This window comes from Mixia osmundae, assembly GCF_000708205.1.
Source record: "Mixia osmundae IAM 14324 unplaced genomic scaffold scaffold_1, whole genome shotgun sequence".
In the NCBI taxonomy this organism is placed as follows: Eukaryota; Fungi; Basidiomycota; class Mixiomycetes; order Mixiales; family Mixiaceae; genus Mixia; species Mixia osmundae.
In genome coordinates, this window is record NW_014575563.1 from 1,642,137 (window position 1) to 1,664,472 (window position 22,336).

The 22,336-nt window shown below is 54.7% G+C and overlaps 11 protein-coding genes across 11 annotated transcripts; 6 read left to right on the forward strand and 5 right to left on the reverse strand.

The window, feature by feature from the left end:
* Window positions 1-85: 85 nt before the first annotated feature.
* On the reverse strand, window positions 86-3,313 carry L969DRAFT_92046 (uncharacterized protein; the record flags this gene model as incomplete). Its single annotated transcript, XM_014715722.1, has 10 exons — window positions 86-293; window positions 436-626; window positions 676-939; window positions 988-1,281; window positions 1,329-1,613; window positions 1,668-1,757; window positions 1,816-2,655; window positions 2,708-3,038; window positions 3,093-3,184; window positions 3,242-3,313. 10 exons carry the CDS (start codon window positions 3,311-3,313, stop codon window positions 86-88), a joined length of 2,667 nt encoding a protein of 888 aa, XP_014571208.1.
* Window positions 3,314-3,390: 77 nt separating this feature from the next.
* On the forward strand, window positions 3,391-4,488 carry L969DRAFT_57322 (uncharacterized protein). Its single transcript, XM_014715723.1, has 3 exons — window positions 3,391-3,558; window positions 3,608-4,076; window positions 4,138-4,488. Exons 1-3 carry the CDS (start codon window positions 3,502-3,504, stop codon window positions 4,398-4,400), a joined length of 789 nt encoding a protein of 262 aa, XP_014571209.1. The 5' UTR covers window positions 3,391-3,501; the 3' UTR covers window positions 4,401-4,488.
* Window positions 4,489-4,650: 162 nt separating this feature from the next.
* L969DRAFT_92048 (uncharacterized protein) lies at window positions 4,651-5,393 on the reverse strand (the record flags this gene model as incomplete). Its single annotated transcript, XM_014715724.1, has 6 exons — window positions 4,651-4,672; window positions 4,730-4,793; window positions 4,852-4,891; window positions 4,946-5,046; window positions 5,103-5,234; window positions 5,348-5,393. 6 exons carry the CDS (start codon window positions 5,391-5,393, stop codon window positions 4,651-4,653), a joined length of 405 nt encoding a protein of 134 aa, XP_014571210.1.
* Window positions 5,394-5,438: 45 nt separating this feature from the next.
* L969DRAFT_84487 (uncharacterized protein) lies at window positions 5,439-9,582 on the forward strand. Its single transcript, XM_014715725.1, has 6 exons — window positions 5,439-6,379; window positions 6,429-8,932; window positions 8,980-9,037; window positions 9,082-9,205; window positions 9,255-9,334; window positions 9,389-9,582. Exons 1-6 carry the CDS (start codon window positions 5,800-5,802, stop codon window positions 9,523-9,525), a joined length of 3,483 nt encoding a protein of 1,160 aa, XP_014571211.1. The 5' UTR covers window positions 5,439-5,799; the 3' UTR covers window positions 9,526-9,582.
* On the reverse strand, window positions 9,540-11,736 carry L969DRAFT_92050 (uncharacterized protein; the record flags this gene model as incomplete). The annotated part of the gene is made up of 8 exons (XM_014715726.1): window positions 9,540-9,573; window positions 9,621-9,698; window positions 9,812-9,990; window positions 10,173-10,246; window positions 10,300-10,423; window positions 10,471-10,557; window positions 10,612-10,664; window positions 10,719-11,736. The coding sequence occupies 8 exons, from the start codon at window positions 11,734-11,736 to the stop codon at window positions 9,540-9,542; spliced, it is 1,647 nt and encodes a 548-aa protein (XP_014571212.1).
* A 259-nt stretch (window positions 11,737-11,995) lies between these two features.
* Window positions 11,996-14,136, forward strand: L969DRAFT_92051 (uncharacterized protein; the record flags this gene model as incomplete). The annotated part of the gene is made up of 7 exons (XM_014715727.1): window positions 11,996-12,092; window positions 12,145-12,213; window positions 12,267-12,374; window positions 12,427-12,495; window positions 12,552-12,710; window positions 12,764-14,068; window positions 14,123-14,136. The coding sequence occupies 7 exons, from the start codon at window positions 11,996-11,998 to the stop codon at window positions 14,134-14,136; spliced, it is 1,821 nt and encodes a 606-aa protein (XP_014571213.1).
* A 99-nt stretch (window positions 14,137-14,235) lies between these two features.
* L969DRAFT_161862 (uncharacterized protein) lies at window positions 14,236-17,319 on the forward strand. Its single transcript, XM_014715728.1, has 7 exons — window positions 14,236-15,870; window positions 15,917-16,061; window positions 16,113-16,180; window positions 16,233-16,306; window positions 16,357-16,384; window positions 16,432-16,494; window positions 16,544-17,319. Exons 1-7 carry the CDS (start codon window positions 14,382-14,384, stop codon window positions 17,122-17,124), a joined length of 2,448 nt encoding a protein of 815 aa, XP_014571214.1. The 5' UTR covers window positions 14,236-14,381; the 3' UTR covers window positions 17,125-17,319.
* L969DRAFT_92053 (uncharacterized protein) lies at window positions 17,199-18,497 on the reverse strand (the record flags this gene model as incomplete). The annotated part of the gene is made up of 9 exons (XM_014715729.1): window positions 17,199-17,267; window positions 17,328-17,466; window positions 17,514-17,623; window positions 17,672-17,728; window positions 17,776-17,896; window positions 17,947-18,038; window positions 18,092-18,250; window positions 18,310-18,432; window positions 18,480-18,497. The coding sequence occupies 9 exons, from the start codon at window positions 18,495-18,497 to the stop codon at window positions 17,199-17,201; spliced, it is 888 nt and encodes a 295-aa protein (XP_014571215.1).
* A 153-nt stretch (window positions 18,498-18,650) lies between these two features.
* Window positions 18,651-19,403, forward strand: L969DRAFT_14814 (uncharacterized protein; the record flags this gene model as incomplete). The annotated part of the gene is made up of 1 exon (XM_014714924.1): window positions 18,651-19,403. The coding sequence occupies one exon, from the start codon at window positions 18,651-18,653 to the stop codon at window positions 19,401-19,403; it is 753 nt and encodes a 250-aa protein (XP_014570410.1).
* Window positions 19,404-19,543: 140 nt separating this feature from the next.
* Window positions 19,544-20,441, reverse strand: L969DRAFT_42281 (uncharacterized protein; the record flags this gene model as incomplete). The annotated part of the gene is made up of 5 exons (XM_014715418.1): window positions 19,544-19,653; window positions 19,712-19,915; window positions 19,974-20,155; window positions 20,215-20,276; window positions 20,334-20,441. 5 exons carry the CDS (start codon window positions 20,439-20,441, stop codon window positions 19,544-19,546), a joined length of 666 nt encoding a protein of 221 aa, XP_014570904.1.
* A 188-nt stretch (window positions 20,442-20,629) lies between these two features.
* On the forward strand, window positions 20,630-22,296 carry L969DRAFT_101074 (uncharacterized protein; the record flags this gene model as incomplete). Its single annotated transcript, XM_014715730.1, has 7 exons — window positions 20,630-20,683; window positions 20,733-20,970; window positions 21,030-21,179; window positions 21,370-21,470; window positions 21,524-21,698; window positions 21,756-22,080; window positions 22,130-22,296. The coding sequence occupies 7 exons, from the start codon at window positions 20,630-20,632 to the stop codon at window positions 22,185-22,187; spliced, it is 1,101 nt and encodes a 366-aa protein (XP_014571216.1). The 3' UTR covers window positions 22,188-22,296.
* Window positions 22,297-22,336: the final 40 nt, after the last annotated feature.

Genomic DNA, 22,336 nt, shown 5'->3' on the forward strand with positions numbered 1-22,336 from the left:
GTTTTGTACGGGCCGAGCGACCTATATGGATCGCTCGATGCGTGGAAACTTTGCGACGCGCGGTGCCCTAAGGCGTGCTGGCTAGCTAAGCTTGTTTGTAGGCTTTAGATACCGTGAGGCCAGTGTGGAGCTCTATAGCGTCCAACGGGGCTGGCAAGGCGTCATTGACGGTCGATGGCTGCCGATCGCCAGGCGGACTCCAAATACGCGCGCACCTGCCTGCGTAGGCACGAAGTCCTTCCTTATGCCCTCTGAGGAGATCGTATGCGGACACGTTGCAGTGTCGTCGAGGCCTGATGAATACAGCAACACGCAGCGGCCGAGCACTTCGAATGCGCACTATGGTGCCCGTGCCGCGACAATACTCTGGCCAAAACCCAGAAGCGTGCCTCAACTCACGCAGAGACGCCACTCTGCTCGAAATATGCAATTCACGCGAGATATCGCAGCACTCTGCGATCATCCTGATCCCGTTCGAGATACTCACTCTCGATGAGCTTATCGATGGCTTGCTTGATCATCGTCAGCTTTGGCGCGAACCGGCCTGCAAGCTGTCTGATGACTTCGTGCGTCAAATCAGAGTGCGGCAGGCGATTCCTCTGCTTCATCACTCTCACAATTGCAGCCTGCCGTCCTGTTCAGCGCATTGCCTCCGCCAACGCGAATCAGACGGACCTGAACGAGAAATTTGCGCGCCTCCTCTACTTTCGAATCCGTCTCTGAGCGTTCCTCGACGGTCTCGACCTTGTTGGCCACCGTCATGATCTTGATCTTCATCAGATTGCTTGTAAACTCCTCGTTGAACGCAAACCGATCTGTCGCCGGGTTGACGTCTCTGCCTTTTGGCGATTTCTGAAGGATCTTGTACTTTGCACATGCCAGCGACTGTAACGTCCGCTTCAGCTCGTTCTCGGCTATGCCCGTTTGATCCTCCAGATCCTGGCGTTGCATGTCAGCCCGGCTTGCCACAACTGCAAGCGAGCTCACTTTGTATGACAGACTCTCGAGTGACGAGACGGGCTCGAAGCAGGAGAGGACTGCCATAGCTTGAGTGGAAACATTGAGCTCGTGTTTACGTGCTTTGAAGCGTACAGTGACATCGACGGAGCCAGATGTCGTGTGCCAGGTGAGCTTTCTACCTGACGTCTTGGTATGGTAGAACCGCTCGAACGAAAGTTGAGCAGATCTCAGTGAAGCAGGTAGAATGCACTGAGATGACGAGACTTCCATGGGCCATTGACCAGATTGACAAACGGTCACAGCGAGATCGATCGGTAGCGGCTGTGACCACGTCAGCAATATTTCGTACAGATTTCAAGCTGACACACCTCCACGCCTGCTCGGGTGAGATGCTTCCGGAATTGTTTGTTCGTTTCTTCCGAGATCGTCATATCGTTGAGCATGCCCTCTAACTTCCTGACGAACATTGCGCCACTCTCCACTTTGAGCTTGGCGAGCAGACCTCTTTCCGCATCATCCGACACGCTCCGTTGGGCGAGTAGCCGCTTTGCAAAGTGCTGCTGATAGTACCGCTCGAATATGTCGCGATCACTCAAAAAGCGGAAAATGACGACAGCCTTGTCCAGCACGACGTCGACTTCTGCTTCTGATTTCTGTGCGAGCAATGGCATAAGCAGACGATGGGCATACAGGTGTACGAGATCTACCCCTTTGAGACCCTTCTTCAGATTGTCATCGATAAAGAGTGACACGTATTCCGGCGATTGCTTATTTGTCTCTATAAACGTTTTGAAAGCCTATAATGAGCGCAATCGACTTAGCTTCTGTGAGCTCAGCTGATGCATCGACGGTTACCTCGTTTATGGCTGTCTGGAAGCTCTTGTCTTCGGCTAACGCGGATGACCAGATCCTATCCATCTTATCCTTGAGATCCAGTACTTGTTGTACCCATTGAAGCGCCAAGCTGACGCTATGAGCTGCGCCCCCCACTTGTGCCGGCTTGCCTTCTCTTCCCTTGCCTTTGGCTGGATCAGGAGCAGGCTCAGCCATTACCTCCCTGGAATTGTTGATCTCTTTGCCTCTCTTGACGATATACTCTTGCAATTTTGCTCTTAGTCGTGCAGCGCCCTGAGGCACGCGGGAGAACAGCCGAAAGAGACGTTTTATCTCTGACATCCTGTCGCCCTCGACGAGAGAGTCCAGTCCGGTGGTCTCATGGTCGAGTATGGCGGTGAAATGCTGCGTGATGAGGACATCCTCGAGCAAGGTGACCAGGGCAGATTCGGTCTGTTCATGCAGGCAATATCGCACACGTTCGACTTCTTCCGCCAGACGCAGATCCACCCTGATCAGGTACTCAGTTGCTGTAGCTGTCGCCAACAGTGTTGTGGACTCTTCATTGTAGAAAGCACGAGACTGGTTGAGGAAGATGTCTTCGAGAAAGACTTTGTAGGAAGTGGCAAGCCGGCCGTTCTTCGCGTGTGTGTTGAGACCGTTGAGCATCTCCGTGCACGAATGGACTGCCGATCTATTGATGACCTCGCCTTCGCGCTCAAAGTGTATTTGCGCGAGTATGGCGGTGATGAGCGTCTCTGCTATTGGCAATGGTGAATCTATGATATGCGTCTGGAACAATTCGAGACCGAGATCGAAAGTCTTGGCCCGTTGCGGCATCGTGGGTACGTACACCTTGTCCTGTGCGATACTATCAGTAGAGCATTCGATGCGTTGTCTGATAGCAGCTCGCCATGTATTTGAGTATGTCACCGAGACGCTTCATGCAAGTGACGTGGTCATCCCAAACCGCTTTGATGGCTGCAAGGAATCTCTCGCCTCTTTGCAGTTGAGCCAACCGATCCGTACCGGAGGCCCTTTGTGAAATGCCCATGTCAAAGGGTTTGGCATCCAATGGCTCTGCATCTGCGCCATTGGTGGACGTGCTCGCGTTTCCGTGTGGGAAAGCAGGCAGGATCCTCGTCGTTGCTTCTCGATCGAGATGCTCTCCGACGAGACGACTGACGCCTTCGTATAGCTGCTCGCTATGCCTGTCTCTGACCATCCTGTACGCATACCGATAACTTGCAACCGATCAGTTAGCTCTGCTCGCATCAATTGAGATGGGTTCGACTGACGTTTCCTCGAAGCTGAGCTGGGACGCCCGCTTGAGCTGTATCATCTCGATTGCCTTGGAAAGCCTGGTCCATGTCTCTTCCACCGAGACAGTCTGTCAAGGACATTGATCGATCAGCTCCGTCGCTGTCCGATGGATCCCAGCACAAACTTTGGCTTGCGGCGGCTTGATCTTGCCCATGGCTCGACGAGGGCCAGTGTTGAGGTTCCTTGCGAAGCTCATGATGGCAGCAAGGTACACGTAAGGCACTCGCAGCTGGTGTTCTCCTTGTCTCGACGGTGTACCGACGCGTCGCTTGTCGCAGGACGAGTGACGTACGGCGTACCGACGTCTCGCTCGCACATTGGCCGCACCAGGCAGCTCCCAAAGGCTTCCCGTGTGCTCCTCGCGTGAGGGTGAGGCCAGCAAAGATGGCAGCACCTTCGCCCGCTCGACTTTCGAATCTCTCCACGACCACTTTGACCAAAGTCAGTCATCCTCGTCCTGGCCCACCCACACTGACAGTCCTAGCGCTAGATCCTAGAGCTCACTCGAACAAGGCAACTTGGTCTCGAGCCGTCTCCATCGCTCGCAAAGACGATAGCCAAGAACTTGAGCTCGCTACATCATTCCATCGGATTGCTAGAGCGGCAATCCGCTGGCTCTACCGAGCCTGTCCTCGAAGGCCTACAGAAGCAGTATGCTCGTTTGGTCGAGCTTGTGCAAGGTCTGGGCGTCCAGCTCGAGCACGAACCAACAAGCGCGTCGGAGGGACAACTCATATCGACCCAGACAGAGGAGGAGCAAGACCATCTGCCGACACCTCATCTGACCCGAACGCCAGTGTCGCCTAGCTTGCCTCAGCCGGAAGTATTGATGCCGCCTGCGCCGACGGTCAGGGTGGACAAGTATTACGATGATCCGAGCGACGCGCTGGAAATGGATGATGAGGAGATGAGACGAGCGAATCAGGACGTTGCTCAGCTACAGCAGAGGATGATGGCAGGTTCGTCAAGCTGTCATGCTAAGCCGGCTCTCCGACTGACGGGGCATGACCTGATGCACAGATCAGGATGATACGCTTGATAGGCTCTCGCAAGCGATATCACGTCAACGCGACTTGAGTATGACAATCTCAACCGAGCTAGAGTCTCAGGCACTCCTGCTGGAAGACACCGACACTGCACTTGATAGCACATCTGACCACTTGCGGCGAGCGAGAGGAAGGCTGGACCAGGTCGGGCGTAAAGCCAAAGACAATCAGACGCTATGCTTCTTAATCACCGTGATCATACTGCTCCTCATCCTCATTGTCATCCTCAAATTCTAGTGTAGCTCCACATCTGTATGTTGTCAAAAGAGGTCGCATTGGATTCGAGAGCAAAAGCTACAACTTTGGGCATTACTTGCTCATCATCACTGCTCAGACATCAGCACAGCCTTCGAAGAGGGCATCAGACTCACTTTGAACCTGTCAGAAGGTGACAGAGGGTATGATCAGTCATGTGCCTCTGCGACAGTATGAAGCTCACGAATCTGTATGACCCATTAGCAAAAGCAGATCGAGTGAGACAAGAGACCTACTCGGAATAGTTGATCTGACTGTTGACACAGGCGTACTGGTCAGCGATGACTAGCTGACAATGACACATGACAGACCCATCGCCGTCTGCATCTGCTTCCCGAATCATCTCCTCTACCTCGTCTTCGGAGAGCTTCTCGCCTGCAATGTTCGAGCAGGGAATCAGGTCACGAAGCCTGATAACATGCTCTGAGCTTGCCCAGGTTGGTCATGACATGTCGCAATTCAGCCGCAGAGATCTACCGAGGATCCGTAAGCTCAACGACGCGCGTCCAGTCGAGCAGAACGCGTACGAATCCGTTGCCGTCCTTATCAAAGACCTTGAAAGCTTCTCGGATCTCTTCCTCGCTATCTGTGTCCTTCATCTTGCGAGCCATCATGGTCAAAAATTCGGCTGCCAATAAGCGGTCTCAGCATGAAGATCTGCAGAGGAAAAGGAGCGCGACGGACGGAAGTCGATAGTGCCGTTGCCGTCTGCGTCGACTTCGTTGATCATGTCTTGTAGTTCTGCTTCTGTTGGGTTCTGACCAAGCGAACGCATGACCGTTCCGAGCTCTTTGGTGGTGATCGTTCCATCACCGTCTGCGCGTTGTACTAAGCCTCCGTCTCTTCGCCACGGGAGCGAACATACCCTTGTCCTGTACGCATGATGAAAAATAGTGAGCATGGATCAAAACTCGCGCGGAAGCGCAAACGTACGAACAGCGAGAATGCTTCCTTGAACTCTGCAAATAGATCCATTGATGAGCCCGTACGCGCAGTGAAGCGAGCCGAGCGACGACAGACCTGCGATTTGCTCTGCACAGCCAAAGCACTCTCAGCGATGATGGTCTGACGAGATCGCCTGGCCCTACCTTCAGACTATAGTGGGTTTGGGTGTCAACAAGGTCATGGCAAGTCAGTCGCAGATAGGTCGATGATCATTGCGCAGAGGAGACAAGGGCGTCTGTCAGCTCGCGCCTGATGCACTGCAGGCTTGCACGAACAAGTTGATCTGCCATCCTGAGTGTCTGCTGGAATTGACTGAAGCTGTAAGGTCCTTTCGCGCTCGCTGGCTTGCTGCGTCGCGTCGCCTTTGGCTTTGGCTAGAAAACGCCGCACGGCCAAGCGGCGTCACCTCGAAAGCGCTTAGCTTCGATGGATCAGCATGACTTCATCAGTCGAGTTGGATAGTCTGGCTCATCTCTCCGAGGACCTCCATTCCCATCGTCCCGGCCTTCGGCGCACCTTGAGTCCCAGCTCGAGCAGTACAAGCTTGCGCAAGATGTCTGCCAAAGCGAGAGGCAAGCAACGAGATCTAGGCCACTCGCCTTCTTCCAATTCGCTCCTCGGCAATCGATCTACACGAAGACGCTACGGAACCCAGAGCGCCAATGGCTCTGTGAACGGCAGCATGCTCGAACCTGACACGGAATCAGACTGGAGAGCAGAGGAGGAACAGGCCTTGCTTCAATCTGATCAAACTGCCGCTCAGCCCAATGGCTTCGCGTCGGTCTCTTCGCCGCCCAAGCAATCCAAACCAAGGAGGGAATCAGGTCAGGCAAGGACGGTAGCTTTCGGCGCGAGCGATAAAGTCAAAGTGCGATTCCCAGCCAATCTGATCAGGAATCAGAAGTACAACGTCGTCTCGTTCCTGCCCATGATTCTGTACGAACAATTCAAGTTCTTCTTCAATCTCTACTTCCTACTCGTCGCGCTCAGCCAATTCGTGCCTGCCTTGCGAATAGGTCAGTCAAGGCGTCTGCATGTCATGTCTGGAGCTGATGACAAAGTCAGGCTTTCTATCCACGTACATTGTGCCATTGGCGTTTGTGTTGACGATAACGATCAGCAAGGAGGCGTTTGATGACTGGAAACGACATGAAAGAGACCTTATTGCCAACTCTGCACGCTACAATGTTCTCGACTCCTTGGCAGCTTTGCCTTTACATCCTTCAGACGCATTGAAGCACAGCGCCAGTGCACATGCGCCAATGAGAAGCGTACCTTCCTCTCGACTTCGAGTTGGCGATCTTGTCGTCATCGAGAAAGATCAACGCGTGCCTGCAGATTGCGTCTTGCTGCGCACATCAGACGAGTCAGGCAGCTGCTTCGTCAGAACGGATCAGCTTGATGGAGAGACAGACTGGAAGCTGCGCGTGGCCGTTCGAGCTACTCAGGCTCTCACCTCAGACGCCGAATTGCTAAAGCTGGACGGAGAAATCTATGCCGATGCACCTTCGAAAGACATACATAACTTCACCGGCACCTTCACGCTCAATTCGAAGCCATCTTCTGCTCTGACAGAGGATATACCGTCCGATTTAGAGACGTCTTCGTTGCCTCTCAATGCGGAAAACGTGCTCTGGGCAAATACTGTTCTAGCAGCAGGACAAGCGATCGGCTTCATCGTCTATACCGGCCAAGAGACCCGCGCCGTGATGAATACGAGCAATCCGGAGACAAAGACGGGTCTGCTCGATCTAGAGATCAACAAGCTTGCAAAGATTCTGTGCATCGTCACCTTTGCGCTATCGGTATCACTTGTCGCATTGAACAGCTTCAGAGGCCAGTGGTATACCTATGTCTTTCGCTTCGTCATATTGTTCTCCTCGATCATACCCATCTCGCTTCGTGTCAATCTTGACCTTGGCAAGACCGTCTACGCTCGTCAGATTATGAGCGACGCAGAGATACCGGGTACGATCGTCAGGACAAGTACGCTGCCGGAGGAATTAGGCCGAATAGAGTACCTTCTGACGGACAAGACGGGTACGCTGACGCAGAACGAGATGGAGATGAAGAAGTTGCATATGGGTACAATATCTTACACTGTCGACACCATGGACGAAGTCTCCGCACAGCTCGATACTGCCTTTGAAGGCACTGAAGACACTCAACAAAGTCTACTGTCTGGTCCTGGTATGGCGAGCAGAGGGAGACGCGATATGTCATCGCGCTTACGTGACATCGTGCTCGGTTTGGCGCTCTGCCACAATGTGACGCCTGTTATTGAGGAAGACGGATCAGTGACCTACCAGGCTTCTTCGCCAGACGAAGTCGCTATCGTTCGCTGGACAGAGTCTGTCGGTCTCGTGCTTTCGAATCGCACCAGAACATCGATCACGCTCAGGCGACCTGATGGATCTTTGCTCGAATACGACGTACTCGAGCTCTTTCCCTTTACATCAGAATCGAAGCGAATGGCCATCATCATACGAGATCGCAAAACGGAGGAATTGACCTTTTACCAGAAAGGAGCAGATGTGGTCATGTCTCGCATCGTTCAGGCCAACGACTGGCTAGACGAAGAATGTGGCAACATGGCTCGAGAAGGTCTACGAACACTCGTTGTTGCTCGAAAGAGGTTGGGCTCAGATCTTTGGGATCAATTTCAATCACAGCACCATGCTGCCAGCATCAGTACAGACGATCGCGAAGCAGCAATGGCCTCGGTGGTCTCGCGCCTCCTCGAACGGGATATGGAATTGCTTGGTTTGACCGGAGTAGAAGACAAGCTGCAGACTGACGTCAGGATGACACTCGAGCTGCTTCGCAATGCTGGCCTCAAGATCTGGATGCTGACTGGCGACAAGATTGAGACTGCTACCTGCATTGCCATCTCTAGCAAGCTCGTTTCGAGAGGCCAGTATATACACCAAGTCTCGAAGCTTCGCACAAGCAGCGCAGCGCGCGACCAGCTCGATCTCTTGCGGTCGAAGCGCGACTGTTGTCTCGTCATTGATGGCGAATCGCTACAGCTCTGCATGGAGCTGTATCTGGACGAGTTCATCGAGCTGGCTACTTCACTCCCTTGTGTTGTCGCTTGTCGATGCTCTCCCACGCAGAAAGCAGATGTCGCTCGTATCATCCGACAGTACACTCGACGGCGGGTCTGCTGCATTGGCGATGGCGGTAACGACGTCAGCATGATCCAGGCAGCCGACGTAGGCGTCGGCATCGTAGGCAAGGAAGGCAAGCAGGCTTCACTCGCTGCAGACTTTTCGATCACTCAATTCAGCTTCTTGACCAAGCTGCTCGTCTGGCACGGTCGGAATTCCTACAAGCGTTCTGCCAAGCTAGCGCAGTTTGTCATTCACCGAGGCTTGATCGTATCAGTCATCACTGCCGTCTTCTGTAGCGTCTTCTACTTCGCACCAATCGCCATCTTTCAGAATTGGCTCATGGTCGGCTACGCGACAGTATGGACGATGGCGCCCGTCTTCTCACTCGTGCTTGATCGGGACGTCGACGAGGGCCTCGCACTGCTCTATCCGGAGCTATATCAAGAACTTACAAAGGTGAGACGTTGCAGAAAAGAGATGCAAGAGCTGACCGCCATATACAGGGTCGATCGCTGTCTTACAAGACATTCTTCGTCTGGCTCATGATCTCGGTGTATCAAGGTACTTCCCTTGTCATGTATGAGACCTTTGCTGATGGCGAGCAGGCGGCGCCATCATGATCATGAGCTTGATCCTCTTCGAAGACGAGTTCATCAACATTGTCGCCATCTCGTTCACCGCACTGATCCTGAACGAGCTCATTATGGTCGCTCTCGAGGTATCTACGTGGTGAGCGACATCTCGAAGCAAATACAAACGCAGCTGAAAAGGTGAGCAGGCACCTTTACATGTGGCTGTCAGAGATCGTCACGCTAGTTTTATACGTCATCAGCATACTGTTCCTGCCAGAGTATTTCAGTGCGTCTTTTGCCTCGCCCGCAAAGCACAGGCTAAAGTTCGCTCAATGTACAGACATCGCATTCGTGTTCTCGGTGCGATTCGCGATCAAGGTAGCCATGATCACAGCAGTGAGCACGCTCCCACTGTGGCTTATCAAGAGCCTGCAAAATCGGATCTCGCCCGCAAGCTATGCCAAGCTGCGAGGATGACAATGCATTGTCGCTCAGTTGGGGTTCCATTTGAGCGTGCCAGTGAGCCTGGACGCGCAGCTTAGCTTGTGCATTGGTGAGTCAGATAGTCTTACTTGAAAGAAGCATAGGGCACCGATGCAGCAGTGAGTTCTGGCTTGAACGACTGCACATCGGCATAGGTCCTCCATAACCTGCGAGCAACCGCGGGGGTGAGTCAGAGCAATCGACGTGGAGTGAGCTGAGTCTCGCCTCCTCCCTGTGAAGTCTCGCGAGTCAGCGCCCGCGCTTCATAGAGGTCTCAGACGCACAATAGCAATCTGTGCTGGCCGGACTGAGCATCTTGCGCCAGTACGCGAAGCTCTGATTCGCGATTCGTTCGGCATACGCGTCGTTCGCAACGAGACGAGACATGACCGCGGGCAGGTGGTCGAATTTTGGTGCAGGCGTCATAATGATGTTCTGATCGGGCGAGCTTGTGTTGGACTGCACGCCAATATGAGCTCAGGTCTGATCGAGTAGACACTCGCGCTTGCGTTGAAGAGGACGTGGAAATGTCTTGCAAAGCAGGTTAGCATGCAAGAACGCGAGCTCGGGCAAACACTCACTGTATCTGCGACGTGAACATAGCAATCAGCTCAAGAAGCTGACTATAGCGGTCCACTCACATGTTCGAGGTCGTGTATGACAGTCACGCTTCGGCATTGCAGCAGGTATTTGAGTCTTCCGGAGTACGCGATGCCTGCCTCGCGCGTTAACCGGGCATGGAGTCCAGCCAGATACAAGGCAAATTACCTTCTACGTGTAGCAGATATTTGTACTTGCAGTGCTCAGCAGGCGAGAGCACATTGTCGGGATGCTTCCAGTCAATCGCCTGGATCGCTGCCCAGTCGTAATCCGTCATATCGAGGGCCATGTCCTGCGATGGGAATTCAGCAAGTGCGTAGAACAAGAGTACGTTCGCACTGTTCGGAGCTGATTGAGCAATGCGCCGCGCCAGAAAAGCTTGCCAAACTTGTCTTGCCAGGTTTGTCGTGATTCGAATGCCAAAGTCTGGCGATCCGATACAGGTCAGCAACACAGAAGCGTCGAATGGTCAGGACCTGCTTGATCTTGTACGTCGAGGAAGGCGCCAATGGCAGGCTCAGGCCATGCATAAACTGTCATATAGGCAAAGCCTCAGCCGAGGTAGATAGCTAAAGGCAGAAACGGACAGCCATAGTCAGGCATCAACCAGAGATTAGGCTGAGACTTCTTGCGCCCGAGAGCGAGCATGGCACTCTGATCGACCGTGCCCTTGTCGAGAACCATATCTTCTACGGTCAAGATGAATTCAACATCGGGAATTGGCTCGACGGCAGTGACGATGGCGTCGTTGATCGCGGCGAGGGTCGCCCGTGTACGAGAATTAGGACCGATACGGTATGGCTCCTTGAGATACAGCCTATTGCGCTTGATGATGACGTGAACATTGGCTTGTGGCATGCCTTTGTCCAGATCGCGCATATGAATGCCGCCTCGCTCGCGCCAGTAGCTCGCAGCTCGGTCCAGTTCCTCAAAGAGACCGGGGAAGATGGCAGCACATTGCGTATCGGTGAGATGTCGATCGGTCGAGAGATCGTAGAGTATTTCAGATATCTTCTCGTCAGGTAGATCTCGTGAAGCATAAGGATCTTTGAGCGCGACGCGAGCCAGTCTGGACTCATCGAGCGAATCGTTCGCGAGCTGCACGCCCGGTATAGCAGCAAGTGTGCGAGTCTTGTACTGCTTGCCGCGATAGGCGACCTCCCTTTCGGTCAGATCGAGTCCCGAATTGGCGCAAGCTGTCAAGTGGCTGGTGTATTTGGGCAGCGCCCGACATTTGAAGGGATCGATGACGATGTCCTTTGAGTCTTCGTAGGCTTCATCCGGCGTGAAGCGGTAAGGATTGAACATGGCGCTATCGTCTTGGATGAGCAGCCCATCCATCTGGATAGGTACTTCGTGAGCGCCCAGCATGACGCTGGACGAGTCGTTGGACGTCATCAGGAGCGCTCTGAGCCATATGAGTGCAAGTATACTGCCCGATCCGAGCAATGCGACTGCATGGTAGGGTTTTCGGCTGATAATGTCTTGCAAGCGATTCCGTTGCTGCACAGCACCGAGTGGCAACCAATCCTCGAGCAGCTTACTCTGCGGTCCGCTGCTGGGCGAGGGCCCTTCATATTCCTCGTGCAGCGTTGGCAGAGTCATCACGATGATCGCAGGCCGGTCGGGGTCGCAAGACTGGGCGGATAGATGGGACAGGATAGGGATGCTGCTCGTTGCGAGGGGAGCTCTTGACGCGATCGTCGACGCGAGGTCGAAGCGTCGTCCCTGACTCATCCCTGCTCTAGCCTAGTGTACAAACGTGTCATCTTCTCCGCCCGCTCTTGCGTCATCGATAGGGTCACACTATCTGCTGATGCCTCATTCTGCTTGCAATCTCTCAGAAACCTGACCGCAAGCAAACATGTCGCGCAGAGTGCTCTCGCTCTCTGCGCTCGCACTGATCATCGCACAGCATGTATTCGCACTCCCTCGTCCGGCTACAGTCGATCTCGCAGCAGGTGGGTCCCGGCCCCTGACCACGTCAGCTCGACCTCACTCGCCAGATCGCAGACTCGGGCCTTGTTGAGCGTGCAGACGTACTCGACACTCAGCTCGCAGCTTCCCGTCGTCTCGAACAGCGTCAGTCGTGTGGCCTGAGTCGTTCGCCCCTGCTGATGACGGTCCTTTGGCAGGCCGTGCCATCGATGCCCTCAAGGCATGGCAGTCTTACGACCATCCCTTGCCTCACTGCAAGATCGATGGCTCATGCGATGTGCCCGGCACTCGCTCGACAGTCGATGGTGCAATCATCACTCTTGACTGCTTCGTTTCGTACGCTCATCTGAACCTCAGATCTGCACATCGATGCCCGCAAAGACTCTCCCCTGGCTCCTTACGAGGCTGTCGAAGCCAATGCCATCAGTCTGTGGTTGCTCTAACTCATCCTGCGTAGACTGAGGGGAGAGATCCCGGTGCAGAGCGCTCGGAGACCTTGAACGAGCGCGAGCTCGCAAAGGAACAGACAGAGCGCAACCAACGTCGCCTCGTCTACTGCAACACTCCTGCTGCCTGCACTGTCCACGACTCGCACTCGGCCGGTGAAGATGAAAAGGGTCATCAAGTTTTCGCCCGCTCGGGTACGTCGCACGTTTGCACTTGTGTCAGCGCTTTATGATGAAAGGCGACTCAGATCACACTGAACGCGAGACCACTGCCCAGCGCGACGCAGCAACTAGCCCAGCTGCCACAGCATTCGAGCCTGGCACAGAGTCGCTTCGTGGCTTCCCTGGACATGGCTGGCGCGAGACAGACTCACAGAGCGAACGCGTGATTCATGGCATCCCACCGATCGGCTGGCGTAGATCACTTCAGCATGAAGACCACGGAAGGACCCATTCTCCCGCTACCCTCGAATCCGGAGCGGAGTCGCTTCGCGGCTTCCCTGGACACGGCTGGGGCGCGGCCTCGCAGAGCGACCGCACGATCCCAGACAAATGGCCACCTATGGGCTGGCGCAGATCGCTCGAGCGTGATGAAGACTTTGCGAAGCGTCAAGAGGCTAAGCTCGGATCGGCTCGCTCCTCTCTCCCAGTCGCCCCTGATGCGAACTCGCTCCGCGGCTTCCCTGGACACGGCTGGCGCGAGACGGACTCACAGAGCGAACGCGTGATTCACGGTTCTCCACCGATCGGCTGGCGTAGATCACTTCAGCATGATGAAGACTTTGCGAAGCGTCAAGATGATGGAATCGAGTCAACCGACTTTTCTGCTACCTTCGAATTTGGCACAGAGTCACTTCGTGGTTCACCCGGACATGGATGGCGCAAGACAGACTCCCAAAGCGATCGTACTATTCCATCGAAGGGCTGGCGTAGATCGGTCGAGTCGGGTGAAGGCCTTATGAACCGTCAAGTTGGCGGATATGGATGGACACGCCCAGACAAACGCGACAACGCCATTCTCGCTGATCTCAAAGCCCGCAGCCTGGACAATGCTCAGGCTGATACCCTTGCTGCTATGAGCAAGCGTCAGCAGGTCCAGTCTGAACACGCCGCGTCGACCCGTCGCGCAGCATCGAGCACGTCTGCGGCTGGCCTCAAGCGTGACCTTACGGCAATCCATGGCGATCTTTCGGAGGCTTCCCTTGCCGAGCGCATCAGACGTGAGCGCGCGGATATCCAGATGCAGTCCCGCGAACAGACTGCAACGCTCTATCGTCTGCTCAAACGCAACGAAGCCTGGACTGACTCCGCAGAACGCAGCAATGACGCCGTGATCCAGTATCTGATCAAGCGTGAACTGGACAGCAAGACGTTACACGAGCGTTACCTCGCTTTGTCAGACATCCTCGAGCGCGCTCAAGCTTCATCCTTGTCCTCGGAAACGCTTGATCTGCTTAAGCGTGAGGTCGATTTTCAGAAGATGCGCAAACGTAATATCGATTATTCCTCGACCAGTCATCCTGACGAGCGCGACTTTATCGAAGATGAAGAGAGTATGTTTTTCAGTCCATGAAGATCGATAGCTATATTTGACGCCAAAATCGCAGATGACGAGCAATAGGGTACCGCGCTCAAAATGCATGTCTACAATTTACGCGTCGCGTCGATCTTTTTGGCTTTGAAGACGATCGAATCGCTCGACGCGACTGGGCCTTTGTTGCTTTCTGAGAGGCTGATCAGCGACGCACAGCCGAAGATCTTCATTCGTCTAGCTTCAGCGTTGTTCGGAAGTATCGAAAGAGTTCTGCATACAAGCCTGCGCAACGGGGCACCGTCACCTTGACTTGGTAGAAGTCGCTCTGCACAATGGCAGGCTATGGCTACCCTCAATCAGCTCGCTGGCCACAAGACCGCAGAACCGCGAGCCAGACCGGCCTCATTGACGCCCATTCTAGCGAGAAAGAATATATCCCCCAGACGACACGAGGCTTCTATGACCAGCCAGGCCAATACTCGTCGGGCTCCGTGCTTCCACCACGAGGCTCGCCGATGGAGAAGTACGGAGCAGGCTATATGTCACCGCAGAGCTCCTCTGGGGTCACGCGATACGGTCCCGCTCGTCCAGGGACGCGACAGAAGAAGAGAATATGGAGCTCGCCTTGGTGCAAGTTCGGTCTCCCTTTGCTCGTAGTCGCCATCATTGTCGCTGCCGCCCTCGCAGGTTACTTTGCTAGTAGAGCGTCCTCAGACGAGCACAAGAGCAGTACGGTCAAGAATAGTGCGGCAAACGCGCCTACTGCGACGAATAGCAACGGACAGCCGGTCTATCCTTCTTCCACGGCCACGCCCGTTGCGCCATCCTTCTCGTCTGACAGCAGCTTAGCATGTTCTGACGACGACTTTACGCCAACGTCAGGCGGCGCGACATATCAAGTTCGTGAGGCGCAACCGCGTCTCTTCGCGACGACCGGCAAATGGTCGTGCGTACAGAGGCTCAGCGCAACGGATCCATACCTTTCATCGTGGAATCAGACCATCTTTGCAAACGCAACAGCCTTTGCTGCCATGACGCCGACCAATTACTCGATCGACGGTGGTCTGGACGGTTCAGGCGTGCTCGATGTCGCGCGAGAGGTCCAGCTGCGGATGAAGCACTGGGGATATGCATATCGCATGTCAAATGACTCTTCGTGGGCTACTCGTGCTTGGGAAGAAATCCTCGTCGCGTCTGGCAATTCGACGAGCCAGTACTTTGGCATCACAGGCGATAATTGGAACACGCAGCATTTCCTAGACGTTGGCGAATTCACAGCTGCTTTCGCGTACGCCTACGACTGGTTCTACGACGCATGGACGGAAGATCAGCGTACAGCCATCATGTGGTCGATCTTGTCGCTGGGTATCTCCAAGGGTATCACTGCTCACGGGACAAACCCTGCATGGTGGACGACGACGAACGGCAACTGGAATTGTGTCTGCAATGGTGGTCTCATTCTCGGCGCGCTCGCCATCCTCAACGAGGACCCAACCGGCCAAGCGCAACAGCTGCTAGCCGCAGCCATACCCAATGCTCAAGACAACTGTCTCCAGGCGGTTCAAGACGATGGCACGTGGTCTGAGACGTCTGATTATTGGTACTTTGGCACGAACGGCCATGCTCAGATGACTGCCGGTCTCATCTCTGCCACCGGCAGCGATCAAGGCATGCTGTCGATGAATGCCAACTATAACAACACCGGACTGTTCCATATGTATGGCTCCGGCTTTGTGGAGAAATTCAATTACGGCGATTGTGGACCGAACAAATACACTGCTACCGCCAACGGCATGATGCTTTACGGCAATCACTATGACAGTGCGTGCGCACAGTGCTGCTGACACTCGAGCTGACTTGGTCACAGTCCCCACATATGCACTTTACCAACGCGATCGCAGCGATGCAGCAGAGCCGTTAGCTATGTTTTACTACAACGCACAAGCGACCGGCGACTGGTTCTACAACCTTGCTCTCGATCACTATTTCCCAGGCAGCGGACACGCATGGACGTGCGTATGTTCTCGTTCACGGATACTCCTATGCTGATGAGGGACGTACAGATCAATGCGTTCCTCATGGACGGACACGAACGGACTCTATGTTGCCATGAAAGCAGGCAATGCAACCGGTTCGTCGCTGCCGACTCGAGCGCTCAGCCCCCACTGATCTCATCATGACAGGCCATCAAACACATGGCAATCTAGATGCGGGCGACTTTGTCCTCGAGGCCTTAGGTCAAAGATGGTTCGGAGAGGTATGTTTTCGTTACTTGGGCGCGTCGATATGCTGAATGCCTTTGCGCAGCTCTGTCAAGACAATTATCTCGAGCCAGGCAAGTCTCGTGCGTGTCACATTTCGCATTCACTGACGTTGGAGCAGGCTACTTTTCGAGTGAAGCACAGACCTCGCTGCGATGGCTGTACTACCGCTGTCGAACGGAGGGTACGCAGATGACAAGACACCAAAGTGACGATGGCTAACTAGCGAGCAGGTCAAAACACCCTTCTGCTCGGCGGGGAAAATCAGCTAGCTGATGAGGCGCCAGACACCTCGTTTGCGAGCACCGGCGAAGCACAGACTGCGCTCGCATTCACACTGCCCACAACCTCGACTGCCTACTTTGCAGCCGACCTCACTTCGACCTATGGCGGCTCATCCGTCAAGCGAGCCATGCGTCTCATCAATGGTCGCCAGCAAGTCCTCATACAAGACGAGGTGACCACGACTGGCACGGTCCAATGGCGGGCACATACAAACGCGACGATTTCCATCTCGTCAGACGGAAAGACTGCATCGCTCTCACTAGACGGACAGACGCTACAAGCTATAATCCAATCCCCCGATGCAGCTCAGTGGTCAACTGTTCAGCCAGTAAGGTTGGCGTCCGACCCAGCATTACCAGCAGGTGGCGACGATCTGCCAAACCCTGGCGTGACCGTACTTGCTATCAATCTACCAGCAGGCACATATACCATCGAGACTGTATTCAACCCGCAGTGGCCGGGCGTCTCGAGCTATTCGACTCCGCCTTCGGTCGATATTTCACAATGGTCACTCACTTCGCACAACTAGCGCAATTTCGAAAGAGGATAGAAGTCCACTTGTTTCACTGTATCATCTGCATTGCATAGTGTATCATCGCTCGTCTATACTGATCGCCCGCCTATGAGCAATATGATGCGCTCGTATGTCGTAAAGACGATCCCGCCCGACAGCTGTCAGGAGGCACCGCAGATCAGCATGATGCACTAACAAACTGAATGGAGAATGCTGACCACTAGTCGTGCCAAACGAGGTGTGGCACCTTTCCAGAAGCGCAAAACGCCTTCTTCCGTGAATATCCGATACGCACAATGGAACGAATTCTTGTAATTTGCGCGCGCTTCCAATGACTGCATGCGTGTTTTGATAACGCTATGCTGCTATTCAGCTGATGTAGATCATATGAGCGTCCGACATACTCTAGCGGCATGGTCGCGTAGACGGTGACGAGACCTGCCGCAGCGCCGATGCCGAAAGTGACTGTGCCCGGCAGAGACTCGCCCGGTCGACTGTTGCCTTGCACGAAGCTCTACCCCGGCCATGAGCGCCAAAAAGGTGAGCTGCAGAGCTAGCATACCTTGAGTGTACTGTATGTCGAGAAGCGAACCGCTGAGTTGGCGCCTTGCCGCATTGCCTGCACGGGACATCAGGCGAGCGCAGGTATTGATGCAAGCGGCGTACGACCGGGAAGAGCCCCCTGTAGATTCCTCCGATGCCTTCTTCTTTGATGATCATGCCCGTGCCATGCACAAGACCCTTGAATCGCGGGTTTTCGCGCTTTTGGTCATCTATCAGTTTCGTCCTGCACGCCCGTCAGCACAACTATGATCAATGCATACTGTCAAGGCTCACTTGATCGTCTCTGACGGTGTGACTGCAAAGAGCGCTTCCATCATGCCTGCACCCAAGCCTGCTGCCAGACTTCGCGTGCCTGTCAATTTGCCCTGTCATACAGCCTGCATCAGGAGCGTTTGCATCCTCATGGCGGATGAGTGACCTCGTCATTGACAAGCATCGTCTTGAACGAATCGTAGCTGTAGAATCTGACGCCTGCCTTGAGAGCATTGCCTGCTACCAGCGCTCCAACGCCCTGATAGAGGCCAACGAATCCGTGTTTCGCGACTGTGTTCCTCACGATCGCAATAGGTCCAGGTGGCTATCGATCTTCCAGTCTGAGCACACTGCATCGGCAGACATTGCGTGCGGTCCACTGACCTTTATGCCCTTCTTGTCAGAGAATTGGGATTCTGTCTTAACAAACTCGAAGGGATAGGTGATGAAGCCTTCGATGGCACCGGCTGTCGCTCCTGCCACAAGCGATGCCGTCGCCGACTCATTCTGTTCGAGTTTTGAGTTCATTGACCCGACTGACGAGAGTGAAGTACCTTTTTTGCAGGCGCCATTGGGGGCTGCCTGGCCGACGTCAGAGCGAGCGCGCCAAGTCAGTTACGCGTCAATGATTTTGCACTTGACTCGCCTCGAGATTGCCGAGCTGGCGCGCGCCGCTTTTACCGGGGTCGATTTCGCCGACGTTCGAGAGGGCGGAGGTGATTGCCATGGGCAGCATCACAGTCGCATCCTACGTAGCGCCCAATCAGCGCTACACCACCGGATTCTCTGGGCAAGCGCAGGGCAGCAGTAGCCCATCTTCGGCGTCCACGTCCAGTACAACGGCAACATTCGGCGAACCTGTGCCGGGCAATGACGATCACTTGAGCCGTTACAGGGCCAGTCCACATCGCTTTGCTGGCCAGCCGTACAGCGGCACGAATCGTAACGACATGTCGATGAATGGGACGAGTGCCCTGAGCATAGAAGATCTCACAAGCTCGTTTGCCGGCTTCGAGCCTGTCGAGAGTGGTGCAGAGAGGGAACTGAGGCGGGAGCTCAAGTCGACACTCATGATGCCCCCGCCTGCTTTTCCTAGACACAACACGGCAGTAGGCAACCAGACGGGCAGTGTGGCGATGCCTGTCAACGGCAACAAACAAAGCGTGGGCACGATTGCACCACCGTCTAGCTACACTTCGTCGTCTTACTACCAGCCTGGTCAAGCCTCGCTGACTAACGGCCTACCGAGCAGCAACAGTCTAGATCAAGGGGACTACGCATACGCAATGCGACAATCGCATGCGATAGAGGTCCCGCCTAACACGCCGCAAGAGACACCTGCCAGATCACCCGAGCGAGCCGAGCGAGGTCTGGCGGCACACATGCACTACGCGCACCAGGAAGCATCTTCGGGTCGCATGCCGGGGGATCAGTACGATGAGACAGGCTCAAAAGATGAGCACATGTCCTCAGATTGAGCAACAGTGCGCTTGCCATACAGTGTAGCGTATAATCTCTTGTTGTAGCTCATACCACCGCTCGCGCTTGTAACGCCATTCTCAGGCGGGTCTCCCGGCGCATTGTAACGCAATGTATTCCTAGCTTTCAACAGATGAGTTCAATGGACGCTTTCGAAGCGCTGCGTCGCATTCTCAAAGTTGATCACCCGCCAGATGTTCTGTAGATAGTTCGGCTTGCGGTTCTGATGTTGCAGGTAGAAGGCGTGTTCTGTCAGACTCATTGCGGTCAGCGAGTGGATGCGAGATGGGATACGCGGAGGACTGACCCCACATATCGATGCCGAACAGCGGTGTCGCTGCGAGCAGAGGATCCTGGTTGGGCGTGGTGGTGATGACGAGAGACTTTGACGTAGGATCTACACCGAGCCATGCCCAGCCTGATCCTTGAATACCAGCAGCGGCGGCATTCATCTTCTTCTTCAGCTCATCCAGCGAGCCGTACTGTTTCGTCACGGCGTCATAGAGCGAACCTGATGATCAGATTGTCAGCACGAAAGAGCCGGAACAGAGGCAAGTTGGGTCGGTCACCTTCAGTCAGCTTGCCACCGCCAGATTTCTCTGGCTTGAGCGATTCCCACAAGAGCGTATGGTTGACATGACCGCCGCCGTTGAATTTGAGAGCGGCTTGCAGGTTGATCTGCTTGCGTACGTCTTGCTCCTTCAGCGCAGTGGCATAGTTCTCCTCTGCTGCATTCAGTCCGGCTACATACCTGTTGGCTCATAGATGATCAGCAAAGCGACATGATGCTCACACGGGGCGAGAGCTGACGTTGCGTGGTGCTTGGAGTGATGCAGCTCCATGATCTGCCCAGAGATTGCAGGCTCGAGGTCCTGCGTGCGAGCATGAGCCAAGCCGATTGTATCATCCCTGCCGAGCTCGGGACTCACTTTGTACTCGTACGACAGCTGTGGCAGGGTGTGCTTGCTCCTTGCCGTGGCTGTAGCCAGTCCGGACACATGGCGTCGTGCAATGCGAGCTGAGGTGAAGAGCGTCATGATGCCAGTCCAGTCAAGCCTCGGAGCCGTCGCAGCTGCGGTAACGACGACGCGGCGGCCACTCGCTGCTGCTATCGCCAGATTCCAGCAAGCCCGCCAGCCACCTGAACGGCAGACAGGGGAAAACGCACCGCTCAGAGCTCGAGGCTCTATCTCACAGTAGCGCTGGCAAGGTCTTGCGGATCCTCATGCTGTTTGCGGCGAGGCTGAACTCGACCGCTATCAATTTTCTGCGGGCGAGCGTCCGGCCTCTCCGACTGAAGCCGACTGTTTCTGGCTACACCTGCGCAGGTTAGCTTTGCGCCGACGAGTGTCCGAACAGGCGAAGCAAGCATGAGGAAGACCGTGCTCGATCGGTCTGCTGGCCATTCGACTTGGTCGCACCTCCAAGGGTCAGAATCGATGATAGCGGGCGCAGGCGCAGGACTCGTTTCTGCCATCGTCACTTGCCCGCTCGACGTCGTCAAGACGAAGCTGCAGGCTCAGGGCTTCGTCCAAGCAGGCGCGAGAGGCTACCACGGTCTTTTCGGTCAGCTCACCCCTCACAATTTTCGCCTTTGTCACTCCTGCTGATTGGACGTCGGTCAGGCACGCTTTCACGAATATGGCTCGAAGAAGGACCGCGAGGACTCTATCGAGGTCTAGGTCCTACAGTACTCGGCTACCTGCCAACCTGGGCAATCTATTTCACAGTCTACGACAGAGTCAAACTGGCAATGGCTCAGAATACCCAAGCAGGTCAGTGTCAGCTTCAATCTTCCGCGCCAACTTGACCTCCTGATGAATCTCATCGCTTGCACTCCTTCTGAAAACCTAGCCTCTTCGGAGGTCCAAACCTGAAGCCAACTCTACATGATCGATGCGTCTGACCCCTCTCCTATCTCTCTGCAATCTCTCGAGATCTCGCATGCTGACGGAGACGGACCAGACGAGAACGATTGGACGGCGCATATCACTGCCGCTATGGTCGCGGGCGCCACAGGCACAATCTGCACCAACCCGTTATGGGTCATCAAGACTCGCTTCATGGTCCGTCGTGCCACGTCACGCTCGTCAGCGTGTTCTCTGACAGGCCAGTGCAGACACAGAAAGTAGGCGAAGGGGAAGAGCGGTACAAGCACACGCTCGATGCTATACAGCGTATGTACAAGGCAGAAGGCTGGCATGGTTTCTACCGCGGTCTCGTGCCTAGCTTGATTGGCGTCACCCACGTCGCCGTTCAATTCCCACTCTATGAGCACCTCAAGCTCGTCTACAGTCGGTCTCCTCCTTACTGATTGCCCGCATGGACTGGAGATGCGGTGTCTCGTGCAGGACCGGCAGACGGAAGCGAGTCGCCTTCGAGGACGATATTGCTCTGCTCTTCTGCTTCCAAGATGGTCGCTTCCATTGCAACATACCCCCATGAGATCTTGCGGACACGGCTGCAGATACAGAAGGTCGGGCCGAAGATCACTAGAGACGGTTCTGCGTTGGCCGACCATCTCGCCACTCAGCAAGCGAAAGCTTCCAATTCGTACCGCGGGATCGTCAAGACTTTTCAGCTTATCGTAAGGGAGGAAGGCTTCAGAGGCTTCTATCGCGGTCTCGGCGTCAACCTCCTCAGGACAGTCCCGAGCAGTGCGATGACTATCTTGACGTAGGTCTGTTGCGTGCTATCGTTGGCTCTGCTCATCGCAATGGCGCAGATACGAGAAGCTCATGTGGCACTTGAGAGATCTCAGCGGCAGCATGAATCATCATTAGCATATTGTAGACCGTGTAGACCATGTTGTCACATCAGCAGTATCACTAGGACACCGTGACCTCTTCCGCGTAGATACTTGCAGACCTCAAAGTGCAGCACACGTTGGACCTCGGGCGCTCGAGCGGACGCGTGTGCATCGACTTGTCAG